At 41.4% G+C, this 20,624-nt stretch overlaps 1 protein-coding gene across 1 annotated transcript in view; it reads right to left on the bottom strand.

Moving 5' to 3' along the window:
- The window catches only part of LOC139473963 (alpha-2-macroglobulin-like), a 61,017-nt gene that overhangs the window by 34,466 nt on the left and 5,927 nt on the right, over positions 1-20,624 (bottom strand). Inside the window, exons 2-17 of the mRNA XM_071256830.1 lie at positions 19,979-20,136; positions 17,083-17,268; positions 16,397-16,449; positions 15,661-15,733; positions 15,155-15,268; positions 13,954-14,038; positions 12,743-12,854; positions 10,668-10,782; positions 10,087-10,202; positions 8,338-8,499; positions 7,949-8,128; positions 7,275-7,386; positions 6,441-6,610; positions 5,361-5,510; positions 4,108-4,231; positions 1,241-1,323 (exon numbers count right to left, since the gene is read on the bottom strand). Coding sequence (XP_071112931.1) covers positions 1,241-1,323; positions 4,108-4,231; positions 5,361-5,510; positions 6,441-6,610; positions 7,275-7,386; positions 7,949-8,128; positions 8,338-8,499; positions 10,087-10,202; positions 10,668-10,782; positions 12,743-12,854; positions 13,954-14,038; positions 15,155-15,268; positions 15,661-15,733; positions 16,397-16,449; positions 17,083-17,268; positions 19,979-20,136 — 1,993 coding nt within the window. The remainder of the gene's footprint in view (positions 1-1,240; positions 1,324-4,107; positions 4,232-5,360; positions 5,511-6,440; positions 6,611-7,274; positions 7,387-7,948; positions 8,129-8,337; positions 8,500-10,086; positions 10,203-10,667; positions 10,783-12,742; positions 12,855-13,953; positions 14,039-15,154; positions 15,269-15,660; positions 15,734-16,396; positions 16,450-17,082; positions 17,269-19,978; positions 20,137-20,624) is intronic.

The raw sequence follows: 20,624 nt of genomic DNA, 5'->3' as shown, positions 1-20,624 counted from the left end.
GTGACAGAGGACCAGACTTGAAACACATTTATCAAGCTTTACAGCACGTTTAGCCCAGCTGCATCTGTCCAAGCTTCTAAGCGTTTATCAGTGTACCGGTTATTTCATCTTCAAGTGACCAAACTTTACTGGTAGCTGTTTTGGTCTTTACTAACCTTAACTAGTACCTGGTTCGTTCTTTACCAACTTTAACTAGTACCTGGTTCGTTCTTTACCAATCTTAACTAGTACCTGGTTCGTTCTTTACCAACTTTAACTAGCACCTGTTTCGTTCTTTACCAACCTTAACTAGTACCTGGTTCGTTCTTTACCAACCTTAACTAGCACCTGTTTCGTTCTTTACCAACCTTAACTAGCACCTGGTTCGTTCTTTACCAACCTGAACTAGCACCTGTTTCGTTCTTTACCAACCTTAACAAGCACCTGGTTCGTTCTTTACCAATCTTAACTAGCACCTTGTTCTTTCTTTACCAACCTTAACTAGTACCTGGTTCGTTCTTGACCAACCTTAACTAGTACCTTGTTCGTTCTTTGCCAACCTTAACTAGTACCTTGTTCTTTCTTTACCAACCTAAACTAGCACCTGGTTCGTTCTTTACCACCCTTAACTAGCACCTCTTTCGTTCTTTACCAACCTTAACAAGCACCTGGTTCGTTCTTTACCAATCTTAACTAGCACCTTGTTCTTTCTTTACCAACCTTAACTAGTACCTGGTTCGTTCTTGACCAACCTTAACTAGTACCTGGTTCGTTCTTTACCAACCTTAACAAGCACCTGGTTCGTTCTTTACCAACCTTAACTAGTACCTGGTTCGTTCTTGACCAACCTTAACTAGTACCTTGTTCTTTCTTTACCAACCTTAACTAGTACCTGGTTCGTTCTTGACCAACCTTAACTAGTACCTGGTTCGTTCTTTACCAACCTTAACAAGCACCTGGTTCGTTCTTTACCAACCTTAACTAGTACCTGGTTCGTTCTTGACCAACCTTAACTAGTACCTTGTTCTTTCTTTACCAACCTTAACTAGTACCTGGTTCGTTCTTTACCACCCTTAACTAGCACCTTGTTCGTACCAACCTTAACTAGTAACTGTTTCGGTCTTTACTAACCTTTAATAACTAGTACATGGTACGTACTTTACCAACATCTCCAAATCAAATCCATTCGATTATATTTACGATACATTTTCATAAGGTAATCTCCCTGAAGTAAATTGAACCGACTCAGAAATACACTCACCAAGAAAGCCATATTTGAGTCGACATAATCTGAAATGTACTTGTATGTGCTCCTTGCTGTGTAGTAGGAGTAGTGCGGTGGCGCTGAAACAACAACAGTGCACTGAAATATCCAGCATATGGAAGATATATGCAGTTGTGAGAGTACGAACATGACAGTGTTTTCTATGGGGGTTGGATACCATATATATTTACATAAAGTGAGTGAATGACCCTTGTTACATGTTCAAGTCACCAACACTCCATCTTCGGAAGGTTGGTCTGAGGGGCGGTCGGGTAGCCTAGTGGTTAAAGCGTTCGCTCGTCACGCCGAAGACCCGGGTTCGATTCCCCACATGGGTACAATACAAATTTCTGATATCCCCCGCCGTGATATTGCTGGAATATTGATTAAAGCGGCGTTTAACCATACTCACTCATTCACTCACTCAATATGTTGGTCTGTAAACAAAGCCTTTGACCTGAATGAATTGTGTAGAAATACATGATAATGTTCGTCTAGTCACATACTTCCTGGCTGTAAAAGTGTAAGAAAGATTGAAAAAAACTATTTCCCGTTGGGTCACTGATATCCCAAATTGAGGCTTTGATGTCACATATGGCGATCATGACGTCATTGTTGTTCCAAGTGTATCGGGTTGCCCGTTCGTTTGTATAATTTGTTTGTATAATTTGTTTGTATAATTGATAAGTATATCTGATCGTTAAGTATACTTAATCATATCATTACACCCCAATGTTAACATTGATTTTATGTCACTCTGGACTTAAAACATGAGTAGGTGCCGCGATCTTGCACCGAGTCTAGACTTTTAATACGCCCCGAGCCTATTCCCCTTTAATATATTCATACCCATGCCTTGAACATAGTCCCCTTTATTATGTTTATACCCATGCCCCGAGCCTATTCCCCTTTAATATGTTTATACCCATGCCCCGAGCCTATTCCCCTTTAATATGTTTATACCCATGCCCCGAGCCTATTCCCCTTTAAAATATTTATACCCATGCCCCGAGCCTATTCCCCTTTAATATGTTTATACCCATGCCTTGAGCCTATTCCCCTTTAATATGTTTATACCCATGCATTGAGCCTATTCCCCTTTAATATGTTTATACCCATGCCCCGAGCCTATTCCCCTTTAAAATATTTATACCCATGCCCCGAGCCTATTCCCCTTTAATATGTTTATACCCATGCCTTGAGCCTATTCCCCTTTAATATGTTTATACCCATGCATTGAGCCTATTCCCCTTTAATATGTTTATACCCATGCCCCGAGCCTATGCCCCTTTAATATATTTATACCCATGCCTTGAACATAGTCTCCTTTAATATGTTGATACCCATGCATTGAGCCTATTCCCCTTTAAAAAGTTTATACCCATGCCTTGAGCCTATTCCCCTTTAATATGGTTATACCCATGCCCCGAGCCTATTCCCCTTTAAAATATTTATACCCATGCCTTGAACATAGTCTCCCTTTAATATGTTTATACTCATGCCTTGAGCCTATTCCCCTTTAATATGTTTATACCCATGCCTTGAGCCTATTCCCCTTTAATATGTTTATACCCATGCCTTGAGCATAGTCCCCTTTAACATATTTATACCCATGCCTTGAGCCTATTCCCCTTTAATATATTTATACCCATGCCTTGAACATAGTCTCCCTTTAATATGTTTATACCCATGCATTGAGCCTTTTCCCCTTTAATATATTTATACCCATGCCTTGAGCATAGTCCCCTTTCATATGTTTATACCCATGCCCCGAGCCTATTCCCCTTTAATATATTTATACCCATGCCTTGAGCATAGTCCCCTTTATTATGTTTATACCCATGCCTTGAGCATAGTCCCCTTTAATATGTTTTTACCCATGCCTTGAGCATAGTCTCCCTTTAATATGTTTATACACATGCATTGAGCATAGTCTCCCTTTAATATTTTTATACCCATGCATTGAGCCTATTCCCCTTTAATATATATATACCCATGCCTTGCGCATAGTCCCCTTTAATATGTTTATACCCATGCCTTGAGCATAGTCCCCTTTAATATGTTTTTACCCATGCCTTGAGCATAGTCTCCCTTTAATATGTTTATACCAATGCCTTGAGCATAGTCCCCTTTAATATATTTATACCCATGCCTTGAGCATAGTCTCCCTTTTATATGTTTATACCCATGCCTTGAGCCTAGTCACGCTTTAATGTATTTATACCCATGCCTTGCACATAGTCTCCCTTTAATAATTTTATACCCATGCCTTGAGCATAGTCTCCCTTTAATGTATTTATACCCATGCCTTGAGCCTAGTCTCCCTTTAATGTATTTATACCCATGACTTGGGCATAGTCTTCCTTTAATATGTTTATACCCGTGCCTTGAGCATAGTCTCCCTTTAATATATTTATACCCATGCCTTGACCATAGTCTCCCTTTAATGTGTGTATGGACATCCTCTGAGCCTACACTTCCTTTGATATATTTATACCCATGCCTTGAGCATAGTCTCCCTTTAATGTGCGAATGGACATGCTCTGTATTCTTCCTTTAAAATCTTAAAGGACATGAATTCCATTCCTGTTCCACAAGGGGTGGTGGGGTAGCCGAATAATTGTTCGTTTCACTGGGCGATGTATATAATGTGCGAGTCTCATGTCTGTTTTCCCCATTATTGAAATATTCCTCGCACTCTCGTTCCACGACATCAAACAAGCAAATATCAGACAATAAAAGTTGAAACATGCATACGTTTTAAAAAGTTCATTATCCGTCTGCATTTCAGGAGACTTTGCGCAACAAGTTAAAATCAAACGAAGACAATATTTCTTTAAAACAACTGTTTCCTGAATGATCACCTATTTCGTCGGAGTTGGATAGACCGGTTCTCTTCAGATATTCCTCGCAATATTGCGTCTTTGCATCCTCGCTGATGAATTGCTTGCTTGGGTCGGCGTTGTAGCGTTCCAGAGCGGAGAACAGCTGGCAATGTAAAATGTTATCAAAGACGGACTCCTCACTCACAGAAGATCCGGGTTAGAATAGCACTTCAGCAACCCATGCTTGCCGTAAGAGGCAACTATATTTGTCGTAAGAGGCGACTAACGGAATCGGGCGGTAAGGCTCGCTGACTTGGTTGATGCATGTCATCGGATCCCAATTGCGTAGATCGATGCTCATGATGTCAATCACCGGATTGTCTGGTCCAGACTCGATTATTTACAGACCGCCGTCATATAGCTGGAATATTGCTGAGCGCGGCGTTGAACAACAAAGAAACAAACAAACAAAACAGAGTGAACGTACATACAAGGTTAAACCTTTAAACATCTTTCATCAGGTTGGTAGATATCGAAATATTATGTATTCAAATTAAAGCGTTTGGGTTAGACAATCTGAGGGAAGAACTATGTTGTTGGTTAAGGATTTCTGTTGGGCTCAATACAGCTTATTTAACTTATTGACTGCCGCGCCAAATTCACACTAACTTAATCAAGTTAAAAGGAAATCGCTCACGGTGTTAAAAGTTTTGCAATAACATCCACTGTAAGAAAACACCATAATTTCGTTATGTCAGTGCCCCATAATTTTAGCAAATGGATAAAAAATGCGAACTTAAGCATTACTCTCAATTTCTGACGTGCAGCAACATTCTATTGATGACGTCATGAAGTGATTGGATTTAAAAGAACGCTGCGGCTCTACCACCAATCCCTGTGCCGTAAGAAATAATCAACGTGGCGTAATTAATTCACTTATTGTTTGGTATAATAGGCCATTTGCATTTTTTGTGAATGATTCTCGGCTACATCACTTCATAGTGCCGATATACTGACTTTAAAGGACGTTAAAGGACTTGCGATACAGTTCAGTTCGAGCTGAGCATTGAACACAAAATCATACCTCCAGACAACCTTAATAGGTATATTCAAATATCATTATAATGATTAAAGATCTTAAGCTTTAATACATGGGTGCCGAATCTGAAATGATTGTTACAATCAGCGAAACCTTGTTTACGGGTCTGTAAAGAATGTGTCACAAACTGTTGTATTATTTCATGTTTTCCTGAACTCAAACTGATTCCGCACATATACACGCATGCACGCACCTGCTTGGGTGTGATCTGGTTCTTCCCTCCGAGTACGTAGACGCTCTGATCCACGACCCCCACCATACAGAGAGACCCCGGGGCCGCAGTCAGTGACAGCTGGGTCGGGTAGCCGGGGTACTCCTTGGACGGCGTGAACGCCATCTTCACCTACAAACATGGGCATCACAATACAGTTTGTCCAATGACGATGCAAGTCGTTCTAAACGCTTGTTGTACGAAAGTATAAGTTAGAGGTGTAACCATGCTACGGTACTAGCTGAACAAACTCAACCACGTGGTACACAATGTTTCTGGTGTATCGCTATGTATCGTTTCAAGACAAGAGGGATGACTTCAACTTTCCAATGACTCCCCCTTTATGTCGGGCAATACTCCATTGCAATATTGGTGCTTATGTGGGGGTAAACTTGAGCATACTCATTCTACGAGGATTTCAAAGTCCGTCATACGACTCTTGCTTAATGGGTTAGTATATTATCAAGGTTACAACGTTGAAATTCTAGTAAAGCAATCACAAAGTTTTATGGTACACATATGGAGGACATTTATAAATTTGTGACCGGAATCGTAAATCTACCTTTAGCAGATATTTCTAATGATCCGGGGAATGGTTTTTTCGGACATTTTTAACTTGTTGACATAAGTGGGTCAGTGAGTATGGTTTTACGCCGCTTTTAGCAGTATTCCAGCAATATCACGGGGGACACCAGGAATGGGCTTCACACATTGTATCCATGTCGGGAATCGAACCCAGGTCTTCGGCGTGATGAGCGAACGCTTTAACCACAAGACCACCCGATCGCCCCTTGTTCAGTGGTTAATACACTGCTGGTGATGAGTATTTTAGCTGTTACACACATAACTACACTATTTCCGTTAGTCAGTCTGATCATAAATAGGTTTCTTAAATAACATGAACATTTTACAAAAAGAGGGATTTTGAAAACGACATTCAGCTTTGGTATAACACAACCGCTACTTTACTGACATGGCATATTATGGGCAATGTGTTGCCGCTTTGTGGACGGGAAATAAATTTGACCCGTTCTGTTTTGGAAAACAGTAAACGCTTCTCACCGGGTTGGAGAAGCAAGGGTCCACCTTGAAGGTCTCCGCGTCTGCAACAACTTCGCCGTTGTTGGTGAGGTAGTAGACCAGCAACGTGGCCTCCGGAGCCATGGAGCAGGTGACGTTCACGTAGACGTTGAAGCTCGGGACGTCGGGGGAAAACTTCTTACTCGCAGCGCCTGTAGGTAGAATTGGAGGAGGGGGAGGTCAGTGTTCACAAAGAGAAACTGGTTTTCACGGAGTTGGATAAATATTTTGATATAATGTTGTGTTTTCATCATAGTGGATAAATGGTTGTCTCTAAGAGTGTATTTTGTAATGCATTTCATTAAATTAATATTCTTATGGTACAAAGTTTCGTGAAATTGATAAAAGTATATTATGATGACTACATAAGAGTTAGATATTTCATATGTAGATTGCATTAAGCCGTAAGTTCATCGGTTTGTAGTTGGCACGCACGAAACAATGTAAAAAATTTATTTATTTAATATATACAACTCAAAACGAGTCAAAGAACACCCGGTTCTTTTATATTACTAATGACATGACATATTAACGATAGTAATATGAAAGAGGGGGATCTGTAACTCGTTTTTATAGTATAGATCGACATGCCACACATTTTGTCAACATAATGTGTTTGTTCACATAATGTCTAAAATTACATTAGTCTCTACTAATTGAAAATTTAAGAATATACCAAAAGTTCCATGAATAAAGAATAATGAAGTGAAAAAGATACTACTGTGAAAAATATCTAATACCATTCATGAAACTAATGAAATGACTGAAGTCATATTGAAATGTTTCTTCAATGGAAGATATCCCACATCCACTCACAATGCTTCCGCTTTGCGCACCAGGGAGGGCTGGCCCGGTAGGAACCATCCGGGTTCTTTCTAACTTTGTACCGGTTGTGGCTGTGGTGAACGATGCGCCCTCGACTCATGATCTTCAAAATAATTTTTTTTTTTTAAATCAGTTTAACAAAAAAATATTTCAAAAGATGTGTTCTCTCTGAAAGAAATTCATAATTTTCAGGTCGGTGAATAATAATGATGTTCACGAAACTGTTCTTTGAAAACGATATGACTAATTATGTCTTGTGGATATAGTTCATATGCTAAGGCCAGACATTAAACTTGTGACCCGTGAAGATCCGGGATAGAATAGGTCTTCAGCAACCCATGCTTGCCGTGAAAGGCGACTTTGCTTGTCGTAAGAGGTGACTAACGGGATCGGGTGGTCAGGCTTGCTGACTTGGTTGATGCATGTCATCGTATCCCAATTGCGTAGATCGATGCTCATGATGTCAATCAATGGATTGTCTGGTCCAGACTCGATTATTTACAGACCGCCGTCATATAGCTGGACTAGTGCTGAGTGCGGCGTTAAACAACAAACAAACAAACTTTAAACTTTGTTTACGAATCCACCGACTCCAAATAAATGGCTGGCCTAACCACCCTTAATACATAATGAATAATATTTTTGAATAATGTAAGCACGGTCACCTGGGCAACTACGCGAAATGGTGTAGTTGGGGGGTTAGTCCTATAGATGGCGATTGGTCCAAGTCCAGGGGAAAGAGGTTTGCTGATTGGCTGGATTTCGAGGTAACTGTCACTTGGGGAGAACCACTGGGCCACGTAATATGTGCTTGGGTGTCGACTTTCAGTGTCGTCTGCTAAAAGCTGGAATTATAAAAAGGACAAGACAAGATGCCGTCCTTCTATTATGTCATCAGAATCAACATGAGTCACCGATATTTGTTACAAGAGGACGATTATGTTATATCCGAAAGTAGGACGAATGTAAAATGAATAATAATGTAGTGTCGTTTCGGCATTGTCCAGCCATATTGCTAACAGTGGGAAAAGGTCATAATACCATATAAATATACCTCAAATATGACCAATGGTTTTTCTGTGCCAAGCCGTGGGAAGAAATAAGAAGCAAAGCCTTTATTGTCGGTCATAATTTTCCCAGAGAAGCCCGCCTGCTTGCACGATAGCGTCATCATCAGATGTGAGACTGGCTTGCCGTCATCCCCGGTAACTAGAGCCTGAAAAAGTCAGAGAAAGCTGAAAAGACTGAAATTCTGCATCCACTAACCCACTCGTACACCTGCACATGTTCTACAGGTGATGTGGGGTAAAATTGGGTTTAACGTCGCGTCCGAGATTAAAAAAGAAGAATATTGCTATATAGCGACGTGCTTGCACGTGTGTTTGTGGCTGCTTGTACTAGTCCGGACTGTTGCCGATTTATAGTGCTAGCTCACTGAGATGCCATGCCGCAGTTTAACATGAATACCCCACTCAGACACAGTATACTGACTCCGAGACGACCAGTCCTTGTTTTAGCGCCTTAATGCCGAGCGCCAGACAGGGTAACAACAACTACCATATTTTAACGTCTTTTAGTATGACGCGGCCGGGGATCGAACCCCGGACCTTCCGCTCTCCGGGCGGACGCTCTAACACATGTCCACGGAGGCGGTCGCACATGTTCTACACATGTTGGGAGTCGAACTGAAATATTGGGTGTGATGTGTCAACGCCTTAAACCGGATACTTCAGCTTCCTAATTAGGTGAGTGAGTGAGTTGGGTTTAACGCCGCTTTTAACATTATTTCAGTTATATCACGGCGTGTCAGCTTAATGTGGGAGGAAAGCCCGAAGTGATGCAGGTCTTAGACGTTTACCACTTCGGTGAAACCCACGAGCACGGGTATGGTGCTGACAAACCTAGAAACATAATTGCGGCGATCCCTAATTAGGACTGAAAGTCGGGAGATAGGGGAACAATTTCCTGTGTATTTCCCGTGCCCAGAGATTGAGTTGAACTTCTCCTGTGACTGATTTTAAGAAATTGTTTCTCTGCACAAATGATATTTGACACGGTCTTCACGGGATACAGATGCTATCGCCGAAAAGCAAAGTATCGGCGTCTGATAGGTATATACATAATATATTAAAAGATATAAATAACCATTACATTTTAAAGTTATATTATCAATTCGTTTAATGCCCTCGAAACATTGGTTTTGCTTACATTAACAATTAGCCGAGTTGCGCGCCTGGTATGAAAAGTTATGATTACAACGCGGTTTTGTACGACTGGACAACAATCATAGACACACAACACATGGCGAATAACACACAACAATTATGGTCATCAACATTGTCATTATTTTAATGCAGTGTAATATACTCACCGCCAAAAGAAGCGCGAATACATACATGTTGTTTAACATATGAAGACTTACTCCCATTCGAGAGATGTTAGATTGGTTCGATGCACAAACGAACACACTGTTGTGTTGTGTTGTGTGAACCGATGTCCATGAACGCATCACATGTGACGTCATAGATCTATTACTCGAGATCCATCATTTGTCTCGTGCAGGATTAGCGTGTAAAGTTTGGAGATCACGTGCAACACATCGTGATAAGAATACAGATACTCTGTGCCAACACCTGACTGATTAGTTTTGTCATTAAATGTTACACGCTGGAAACATTTCCTCTTAGCGTACATACTTCCCTCCATGTTTCTATGGTACGCGTTTCGTTTGGCGGTGAGTATACATTTAACCTTCATGTACTGACCACTGAGTTTCTTCATAACACAACCGTTACATCCTTACCCTGAATTCATATGGCAAGAGCGGTTTGAAAAACTTCCTTGTGTAGGTTTTGATGTCAACTTTCACGGCAAACCTTTTGATGACGGGGCCGTCAACTGTCTGGTTGACCAGCAGACCTGGAACATAAACACAGACGATAAGGCTATATATACACTGCCCTCTCCATCTTACCACATGATGGCTTGAAGGTCAAATCAAGGACTGGAACTCTGGTCGTGAAGTCTGATTGCACCACTGTATGAATACCCTACATACACTAGTAACGTCGGATCGTTGGATCATCGGTTTCGGGCGGCCATGTTTGTTGCGAATACTCACACTATAATGGGCGGTGTAGCATCACACAGGAACTGTAAATACTAAGATATGGCTTGTTTTTAGAGAAAGTTGTCTTTTATAAATAAATGGTATGTTTTACAGTTCTTCATGTGATTTGAGACAAAACTATGAATGTTTGTAAAGCGTCAGAAAACCCGTAACACGGGGATATACCATTTGTAACCAACTCTTGTCTTCCCGGAACAAGCCGAAAGCCTCTCTGTACGTTACGGAAAGATACGAGTATAGAATGACATACATACCGGTCGCCTCTTCCAATATGGCCACGAAGGTACTGAGTTTGAGAGCGTTGTAACGGTTTTCGAAGTACGGTCTCAGGATGGAGGCGGCAAAGGAGTAGGTAAAGCAGCCATTTATCTAAAACATGACATATAGTCAGGTACATCAGAACACATGTAACAGTGTCCAAACACACCGAGGGATAACTTAATTAATACTAAAAAGTAAAAAGTAAGAGTATCAATACGAGCATGGTGACAGTTCAATGCTAACAATCACGTGTTATCTATGTTTGAGTGTGGTGAGGTGAGGTCAAATGGGGTTTAACGTCGCGTCCAAGATTATTGCACTTATATAGCGACGTGCATGTACGTGTGTGTGTTTGTGTGGCTGCTTGTACTAGTCCGGACTGGTGCCGATTTATAGTGCTAGATCACTGAGCCGACCAGTCCTTGTTTTAGCCCCTAAATGCCGAGCGCCAGACAGGGTAACAACAAGTACCATCTTTTAACGTCTTTTGGTATGACGCGGTCGGGGATCGAACCCCGGACCTTTCGCTCTCAGGGCGGACGCTCTATCACTAGACCACGGAGGCGGTCTACAGAGTGTGCATAATACAACAACAAAATTCAAAATTTAACTTCTACTTTTGTTACATAAGTAGACTGGCTAAATATTATGAAGCAGTGTTACATGTTTACCCACATTTTGTTTGTTTGTTTGTTTCTTTGTTGTTCAACGCCGCACTCAGCAATGTTCCTACTATATGATGGCGGTCTGTAAATAATCGAGTCTGGACCAGGCAATCCTTCGATTGGCATCATGAGCATCGATCCACACAATTGGGATACGATGACATGCATCAACCAAGTCAGCGAGCCTGACCACCCGATCCCGTTAGTCGCCTCTTACGAAAAGCACCTTTCACGGCAAGCATGTGCTTCAGAAGACCTATTCAAACAGGGATCTTTCCGGGTTTTACCCACATTTAATTTCAGTAGTTAGTTTCAGACAAATTGTGTATTTCGATAATTTCAACAGAAAACCTTTAAAAGTCACACATACAATGATTAGTTGAATGACCATTTGAATATCACTTGATATGATGATAGTAATAGAATGTCCTAAAGATACCTAACAGGTGTCAAGCAAGATGTCTGTATTACTCAGTATATTGATGCTGTAAAAGATTTTGATTCTCAGTTAGGATTCTTCTATTTAATATAACCAGGCTGTCGTGATTTCTGTTGCATGTCATTCATTCTTACGTAATTATTCAGATGTTATCTTTCGATTCAGTATTTGAGGAAACTCGTAATACATTTTACAAATTGTTGACGAATTTATAATTACAGGAACTTGTGGATGTCACACACGCGGAATCCTTCACGTTAATAACGTCAGGTGTATGTAAATTAAAAAAGTCTATGCAGTACTCAGTATAAATGGATTGGTGTATTTTACTAAATTTGAATTGGCTAATGAGAAATAATCACTTCCGGTCAAATAATTGCGCTGAATACGTACTTGAAAAAGAATCCGTTTTAAAAATGCGTTTTAGTCATTTAGACCAGCGATGAATCTATTCTGTTTTAGTGAGTGAGTATGGTTTTACGCAGCTTTTAGCAATATTCCAGCAATTTCACGGCGGGGACACCAGAAATGGGCTTCACACATTGTACCCATGTCGGGAATCGAACCCGAGTCTTCGGCGTGACGAGCGAACGCTTGAACCACCAGGCTACCCGACTGCCCCTATTCTGTTTTAATTTTGAGGTGCTTCATCGTTGGATAAACACCGCTGTTTGTTACATTCAGAGGTGTTTAATTAACGATGAACCACCTCAAAAACTATTTAGCGGCGTTTTAATCAACGATGAACTACCTCAAAATCGACAACAGAATATATCCTAATTTTATGTCGAATCCCGTGTAAACCTTTTACTGGATGTTTAAGCAAAAGACTGACTGATAAAATACAGCTGACTATTAGGACACTCTTATACTGAACAAACTGTGGAATATTCTCATTCTTCTCTATATAGACGGATGCAGGGAGTGACAATCTAACCCTAGATACACATGCCAGCTCCCTTACCTCTCCATGGATGACGGCGCACGGCTTTTTGCCCGTGCCGTATGTCTGGAACAACTCGGTAATACACGTGTCCACCATGATCTTGCCCTTCACTGGCTGCCCATACGTGTACCTGAAACCACGTGCGTCTATTAACATGACCCCCAGCTAGTAACGAGTTACACAATTCAAGGAGTTGACGCAAAAGCAGGTATTATGGAAACGGGTGAGTGAGTGAATATGGTTTTACGCCGCGTTTAGCAGTATTCCAGCAATATCACGGCGGGGGACACCAGAAATGGGCGTCACACATTGTACCCATGTCGGGAATCGAACCCGGTTCTTCGGTATGACGAGCGAACACTTTAACCACTAGGCTACCCGACCGCCCCAGTAATGTCATGGTATGTCAGCTTAATGTGATGCAGGTCTCAGACGTTTACCACTTCGGTGAACCCCACGAGCACGGGTATGGTGCTGACAAACCTTGAAACATAATCTGGGAATCGTAGCACAGTCATGGGTTTCTGGCGTGCCAAGGGACGCAGCTCTGCACTGCGAATTGCGGCGCCTAAGGCGACAGGACCACCCGTGCCCTCATGTGATAAACAAGTCTGGCCGGACAAAGCAGTGGTTGACATCACGAGCACACGAGCACACGAGCAACGATCCACATCGTCGGGGTACGATGACACACAATCTGCCAGGTCACAACTTGTGACATGTAGATATAACTTAGGCTCGACATGTGAATATCTGCTTTATCCGGGTTTACAGGGGAAATGTGTGTCTGTTGTCTGTCTGTACTAATATTTTGTTCTTCTCAAACGTGTGGTCAATGTGACAGGATATGTTTCTTCCTGAATAGGCTGTTCCTTCAACGTGGTCCACGCCTTCTATTCATATACAGTAAACACTCAGTCCGACCTCAATGGTTTGTTTGTTTGTTGTTTACCGCCGCACTCAGAAATAGTCCAGCTATATGACGGCGGTCGGTAAATAATCGAGTCTGGACCAGACAATCGAGTGATTGACATCATGAACATCGATCCACGCAGTTGGGATATGATGACATGCATCAACCAAGTCAGCGAACCTGACCAGCCGATTCCGTTAGTCGCATCTAATGACAAGCATAGACCTCAATGGTATTACCTCCCTTACAATACGCATCCATGCGATACTACACACATTACTCTAAAAAATCTATAAAAATAAACCGTCCTACTTACTTGGAGCACACCTCCCCCTCAATCAACTCCGTCTTCTCATTTACACGTGACGGGGGCGTCAAGGTGATGGAGAACTTGGGCAGTACTGAAACAGTTAGAATGCGTTGCAGTTTTATCGTCGAATAGAAGAAGTCTATGATATGGTGATGTCAGGGAGTCTTCACGGCGAGTTGCTGCGCCTGAGACACCTGGGTGATCCGTGCACCTGCAAATGTAACATTGTCATCATATACGACGCTGACAAACTATACTGGTGCCAAACATCCCATCACGCCACACACAGTAATGCTTGTGGTGTCGCTGTAACTACCAACGGAACAGAAGTTGTGGTGACCAAGTATTGTTTAAGATGCGTCTCCTGTGCAGAATTGCTTTCCTTGGTCGTGTCAGGATCTGCAGGCCGTTGGTCCAACCTGATGATGTTCCTGTATCCGTGCGTTTCACCTGATGATGACACTGTGGCTGACAGCACCATACACGCTCGTGGGTTTCACCAGACTGCTCATTGAACTTACTCTCTGTTTAATAACCAAAGTACTCTTCTAACCAGCTCATTTAATGATGTTGCTACCACCTACGTCGAATGAGATTCTTTCTTCAACAGGGATTGCTACTGTAACTGTTTAACACTGATGTCTTCAAGTGCCACTGAGGGGCACGGGTGGCCCAGTCGTCTAAGGCGCCGCGATTCGATGTGCAGAGTTGCGTCCCTTGGCCACGCCAGAAACCTATGATTGTGGGTTCGAATCCTGGTTCGCCCCGATTATGTTTCTAGGTTTGTCAGCACCATACCCGTGCTCGTGTGTTTCACCGAAGTGGTAAACATCTGAGACCTGCATCACTTCGGGCTTTCCTCCCACATTAAGCTGACACGCCGTGAAATTACTGGAATACTGTTAAACACAACTCACTCACTCACTCACTCAAGTGCCACTGAAGCTGTCACCGCCCTTTTGGGGTTTAGTATGTTCTGTAAAATCTCTACAGTAAAACCCCGTTATTCCGAACTGTTCCATTCCCAATCGGAGTAACAAACACCCAGAACTATCTTATTGCGCCGAGAGAACTATACAATCATGCATGCTTACGAAATTATGTCCCTTTGTATATTTCACTACGTAAAAGAGTTATGGCCCGAGGAGTCGGGGTTCCGGATAACAAGGCTTAACTGTGGTCAGAACTTCAATGATTCATCACATACCGTATTCGGCTATTTCAAACTTTACTTGCGTCTCTTTGCCTCCTGTCTCCGCCATTATTGCCCAGTCTCCGAGCATTGGCTCTGCCGCCAGTTGGAACTCCAGAGTCAACATTCCTGCAACAGGTAGTGTTGCCACATAAACATTTGGTCATATGCGTGGTTGTTATTCATAATAATCTTTATTTCAGCAGTTTGTTCTTGGAATAACGTTTACAATACTGCTATGAGAACAGTATTCAGCAATGTCATGGCGTGGGATACCAAGAACAGAGAGCACTTAATTTGTCCATTTTGGGAATCGAACCCTGGTCTTCAACGTGAGGAGCAAACACTTTAACCACTAACCTACTCTAGTTTATCCTTTGATAATACTCGTCTCTGTCCTGCACGCATTTTAGTATCAAGAAGAATAAATCTGGCGAAACCGATTCTAGACAGACAGAGGCGTATTTAATGAAATTATTGAATAAATGAAGAATTAACATACATTCGACAGTATTATTTACCTTTTTTATTGTCGAGATCTCGCCATTGTTTCATAATGACACCACTTGGTGTGATTATCCGAACGAGTGATATCTACAACGAATTGATAATATTCTTATCAACAAAGATAATAATTATATACTTAGTTCTTTTATATACACATGTAATTAGTATAAGCCCCCTTTACACAGAATCGTTTCGGTGTCAAAGTACAGTAAACAACGTTTATAACGAACACGCTTATAACGAACTGACGGATATAACGAACTTACTTTTTTGTCCCTAAAATTTGCTGCAGTTATGTTGTATTTATCCTTATAACGAACTACGGTTATAACGAAATAAAATTAGTGCTCCCTTTGAGTTCGTTATAACCGTAGTTTACTGTATGACAGACCAGGGATCATAATCGGAACAAATATTCCATTCGAACACACGATCAGCGGATCCTGGCACGAGTAAGGGACGCAAATCTGAACAACGATTCGACCCCTTCGACAACTGGTCAGATCGAAACCCTTATTTCTCTGACACACAATTGGGGATCAACGAGACAGGAAAGCTGATGAGTGGCTGAGAAAAGAATCATGGCGAAATGAGTCCAGAAGCAGACGCTCAAAGAAAACGGAATTCGTTCCCGGAACCAGCAACATCCCGACGGGGGACACCAGATTTCACTAAATTGTATCCATGTTGGGAAATAAACCTTTAACCAAGGGATACACCACGGATCAGGGGGTAGACGTGTAAGCTTACCTTGTCTGTCACTGGCATCAGTTCGGAGTCGACGGTCATGATCCTGATTCTCACTGTAACATGCAGACAGGACAACCCTAATTACATTGATTTCCTCGGCATCAAGGGGCTTATCCAAGGACTGGTCGGCTCGGAGTAAGTATACTGTGTCTGAGTGGGGTATTCATCTTAAACTGCGGCATGGTATCTCAATGAACTAGCACTATAAACGGCATTCGTCCGGACTAACACACACACACACACACACACACACACACACACACACACACACACACACACACACACGTGCATGCGCGTTGCTATAAGTTCAATAGTCTTGGACGCGACGTTAAACCCCATTTCACCTAACCTCATCTTTCATATGTGTTAAATACGTGTTACACTTGTCAAATTAGCCTATAAAGTGTCATACATTTCGTCATGAAGATCTCTTGTTGTATTTGTGATAATTATAAACGATATAGCAATAAGTCCTTGAGTTACTTCATGTGACATAAAATCCATCGAAAATCACAATCACCGCTGACGTCATTGAAATCATGATGGGAGGTGGTGCCAAAGGCTCGGTAGATTCCAAGGTCATACAATAACACTCTTTAAGGGACACATATTACTTTTTAACACTGACATTAAAGTGTTTGCGTGTTCACTAGTGACGAGTCAGTATATTAATAATGATGTTCTACCCAGCTGTCCAGGCTTGTAGATGGGCTTGTCCGTGTGGATAAAGGTGGTCAGCTGTGGCGCCAGCGGAGTGAAGGTGTGCGAGCTGTGCTCCCTGAAACGTCTAGGGCCGATCATAGCCAGGGACAGCTTGTGTCGAAGTCCCCCCAGATTCTTGGGTATGGTGAAGGTGATGCAACCACCCTGACCTGTGACGCAATAACAGGTGATTTTACTGCACATATTCTCTGTATATCTGACACACTTTCTCCAAAGCCCCAATCATTATGCAATTTACAAATTATAAATACATTTGGAGCAATGAAGTAAACTGTTGCTTTTATCGGAAAGTTGGTGACAGTGATAATATTGAAGGCATTAGGGCGTACTGATTCTGTAGGACACTACTTCATATAAAGTGGATAGTGTGTATTGCATGGTCATGTGTGAGTATTCCTGTATATAGCGGGTATAAAATAAAGGCTGGGTGTATTACGTATCTGTGTAATCCCTTGTATTACATGCATGTATATTGCAGTGTTGTAAAGGTAACGTAAAGGGCAGTGTATTAAATGTATGTACATCAAGGTGTGTTTTATGTATGGAGATTGCAGTGGTTTAAGTGTATGGAGATTGCAGTGGTTTAAGTGTATGTAGACTGCAGTGTATTAAGTGTATGTACATTTCAGTGTATTAAGTGTAGGTAGATTGCAGTGTATTAAGTGTATGGAGATTGCAGTGTATTAAGTGTATGGAGATTGCAGTGCATTAAGTGTATGTAGATTGCAGTGTATTAAGTGTATGGAGATTGCAGTGTATTAAGTGTATGAAGATTGCAGTGTATTAAGTGTTTGGGGATTGCAGTGTATTAAGTGTATGTAGATTGCAGTGTATTAAGTGTATGGAGATTGCAGTGCATTAAGTGTATGGAGATTGCAGTGTATTAAGTGTATGAAGATTGCAGTGTATTAAGTGTTTTTGGGATTGCAGTGTATTAAGTGTATGGAGATTGCAGTGCATTAAGTGTATGGAGATTGCAGTGCATTAAGTGTAAGGAGATTGCAGTGTATTAAGTGTACGGAGATTGCAGTGCATTAAGTGTATGTAGATTGCAGTGTATTAAGTGTATGGAGATTGCAGTGCATTAAGTGTATGGAGATTGCAGTGTATTAAGTGTATGGAGATTGCAGTGTATTAAGTGTATGGAGATTGCAGTATATTAAGTGTATGGAGATTGCAGTGCATTAAGTGTATGGAGATTGCAGTATATTAAGTGTATGGAGATTGCAGTGCATTAAGTGTATGGAGATTGCAGTGCATTAAGTGTAAGGAGATTGCAGTGTATTAAGTGTACGGAGATTGCAGTGCATTAAGTGTATGTAGATTGCAGTGTATTAAGTGTATGGAGATTGCAGTGCATTAAGTGTATGGAGATTGCAGTGTATTAAGTGTATGGAGATTGCAGTGTATTAAGTGTATGGAGATTGCAGTGCATTAAGTGTATGGAGATTGCAGTGCATTAAGTGTAAGGAGATTGCAGTGTATTAAGTGTACGGAGATTGCAGTGCATTAAGTGTATGTAGATTGCAGTGTATTAAGTGTATGGAGATTGCAGTGCATTAAGTGTATGGAGATTGCAGTGTATTAAGTGTATGGAGATTGCAGTGTATTAAGTGTATGGAGATTGCAGTATATTAAGTGTATGGAGATTGCAGTGTATTAAGTGTTTTGGGGATTGCAGTGTATTAAGTGTATGGAGATTGCAGTGCATTAAGTGTATGGAGATTGCAGTGCATTAAGTGTAAGGAGATTGCAGTGTATTAAGTGTACGGAGATTGCAGTGCATTAAGTGTATGTAGATTGCAGTGTATTAAGTGTATGGAGATTGCAGTGCATTAAGTGTATGGAGATTGCAGTGTATTAAGTGTATGGAGATTGCAGTGTATTAAGTGTATGGAGATTGCAGTATATTAAGTGTATGGAGATTGCAGTGCATTAAGTGTATGGAGATTGCAGTATATTAAGTGTATGGAGATTGCAGTGCATTAAGTGTATGGAGATTGCAGTGCATTAAGTGTAAGGAGATTGCAGTGTATTAAGTGTACGGAGATTGCAGTGCATTAAGTGTATGTAGATTGCAGTGTATTAAGTGTATGGAGATTGCAGTGCATTAAGTGTATGGAGATTGCAGTGTATTAAGTGTATGGAGATTGCAGTGCATTAAGTGTATGGAGATTGCAGTGTATTAAGTGTATGGAGATTGCAGTGTATTAAGTGTATGGAGATTGCAGTATATTAAGTGTATGGAGATTGCAGTGCATTAAGTGTATGGAGATTGCAGTGCATTAAGTGTAAGGAGATTGCAGTGTATTAAGTGTACGGAGATTGCAGTGCATTAAGTGTATGTAGATTGCAGTGTATTAAGTGTATGGAGATTGCAGTGCATTAAGTGTATGGAGATTGCAGTGTATTAAGTGTATGGAGATTGCAGTGTATTAAGTGTATGGAGATTGCAGTATATTAAGTGTATGGAGATTGCAGTGCATTAAGTGTATGGAGATTGCAGTATATTAAGTGTATGGAGATTGCAGTGCATTAAGTGTATGGAGATTGCAGTGCATTAAGTGTAAGGAGATTGCAGTGTATTAAGTGTACGGAGATTGCAGTGCATTAAGTGTATGTAGATTGCAGTGTATTAAGTGTATGGAGATTGCAGTGCATTAAGTGTATGGAGATTGCAGTGCATTAAGTGTACGGAGATTGCAGTGTATTAATTGTATGGAGATTGCAGTGTATTAAGTGTACGGAGATTGCAGTGCATTAAGTGTATGGAGATTTCAGTGTATTAAGTGTATGGAGATTGCAGTGCATTAAGTGTATGTAGATTGCAGTGTATTAAGTGTACGTAGATTGCCCCACCTCGCCTGTACTTATTTCTCTCGTAGAAGTATCGCTTCTTTTTTTCGGGGCACCTCAGTGTGTAGTACACATCCATTCGTCGGTACTTGTACAGAGTCAGACAGATCCGCTGTTGTTTCCCCACCTCCATCTGACTCGGCATCGTCAGCAGGTAACTCCTGGCAAAACAACACGCAGAGTTATGTACATCAGTCAGTGAGTGAGTTGGGTTTAACGCCGCTTTGAACAGTATTCCACCCCTGCCCCGCTACATTCAACAGAATATGTAGAGGTGTAGGAGGAGCAGAAACAACGGGTTTTCTGAATGGTTTCTTGCTCATAAGGCAGTCGGAAGGTACAATAGCGTATTCTTTAAGCAAGATTTTGTACGGGTGTGGAAAGGGTTTGTTTTGTTTTTATTTAAGATATCGAAGCATGTGTTGCTTGAGCATTACGGATTAGAGTGAGTGTCGGAGTGAGTATGGTTTTACGCCGTTTTTAGCAATATTCCAGCAATTTCATGAGCTTTACACATTGTACCCATGTCGAGAATCGAACCCGGGTCTTCGGCGTGACGAGCGAACGCTTTAATCACTAGGCTACCCTACCGCCCCATCACGGATTAGAACTGGCCCCCAACAACCTATGCCTGTCGTACTGAATGGAT

This window comes from Haliotis cracherodii, unplaced genomic scaffold, assembly GCF_022045235.1.
Source record: "Haliotis cracherodii isolate W230 unplaced genomic scaffold, xgHalCrac1.p SCAF_1, whole genome shotgun sequence".
In the NCBI taxonomy this organism is placed as follows: domain Eukaryota; kingdom Metazoa; phylum Mollusca; class Gastropoda; order Lepetellida; family Haliotidae; genus Haliotis; species Haliotis cracherodii.
Note: the sequence above shows the minus strand (reverse complement) of the source record. Positions and strands in the feature narration are given on the sequence as shown.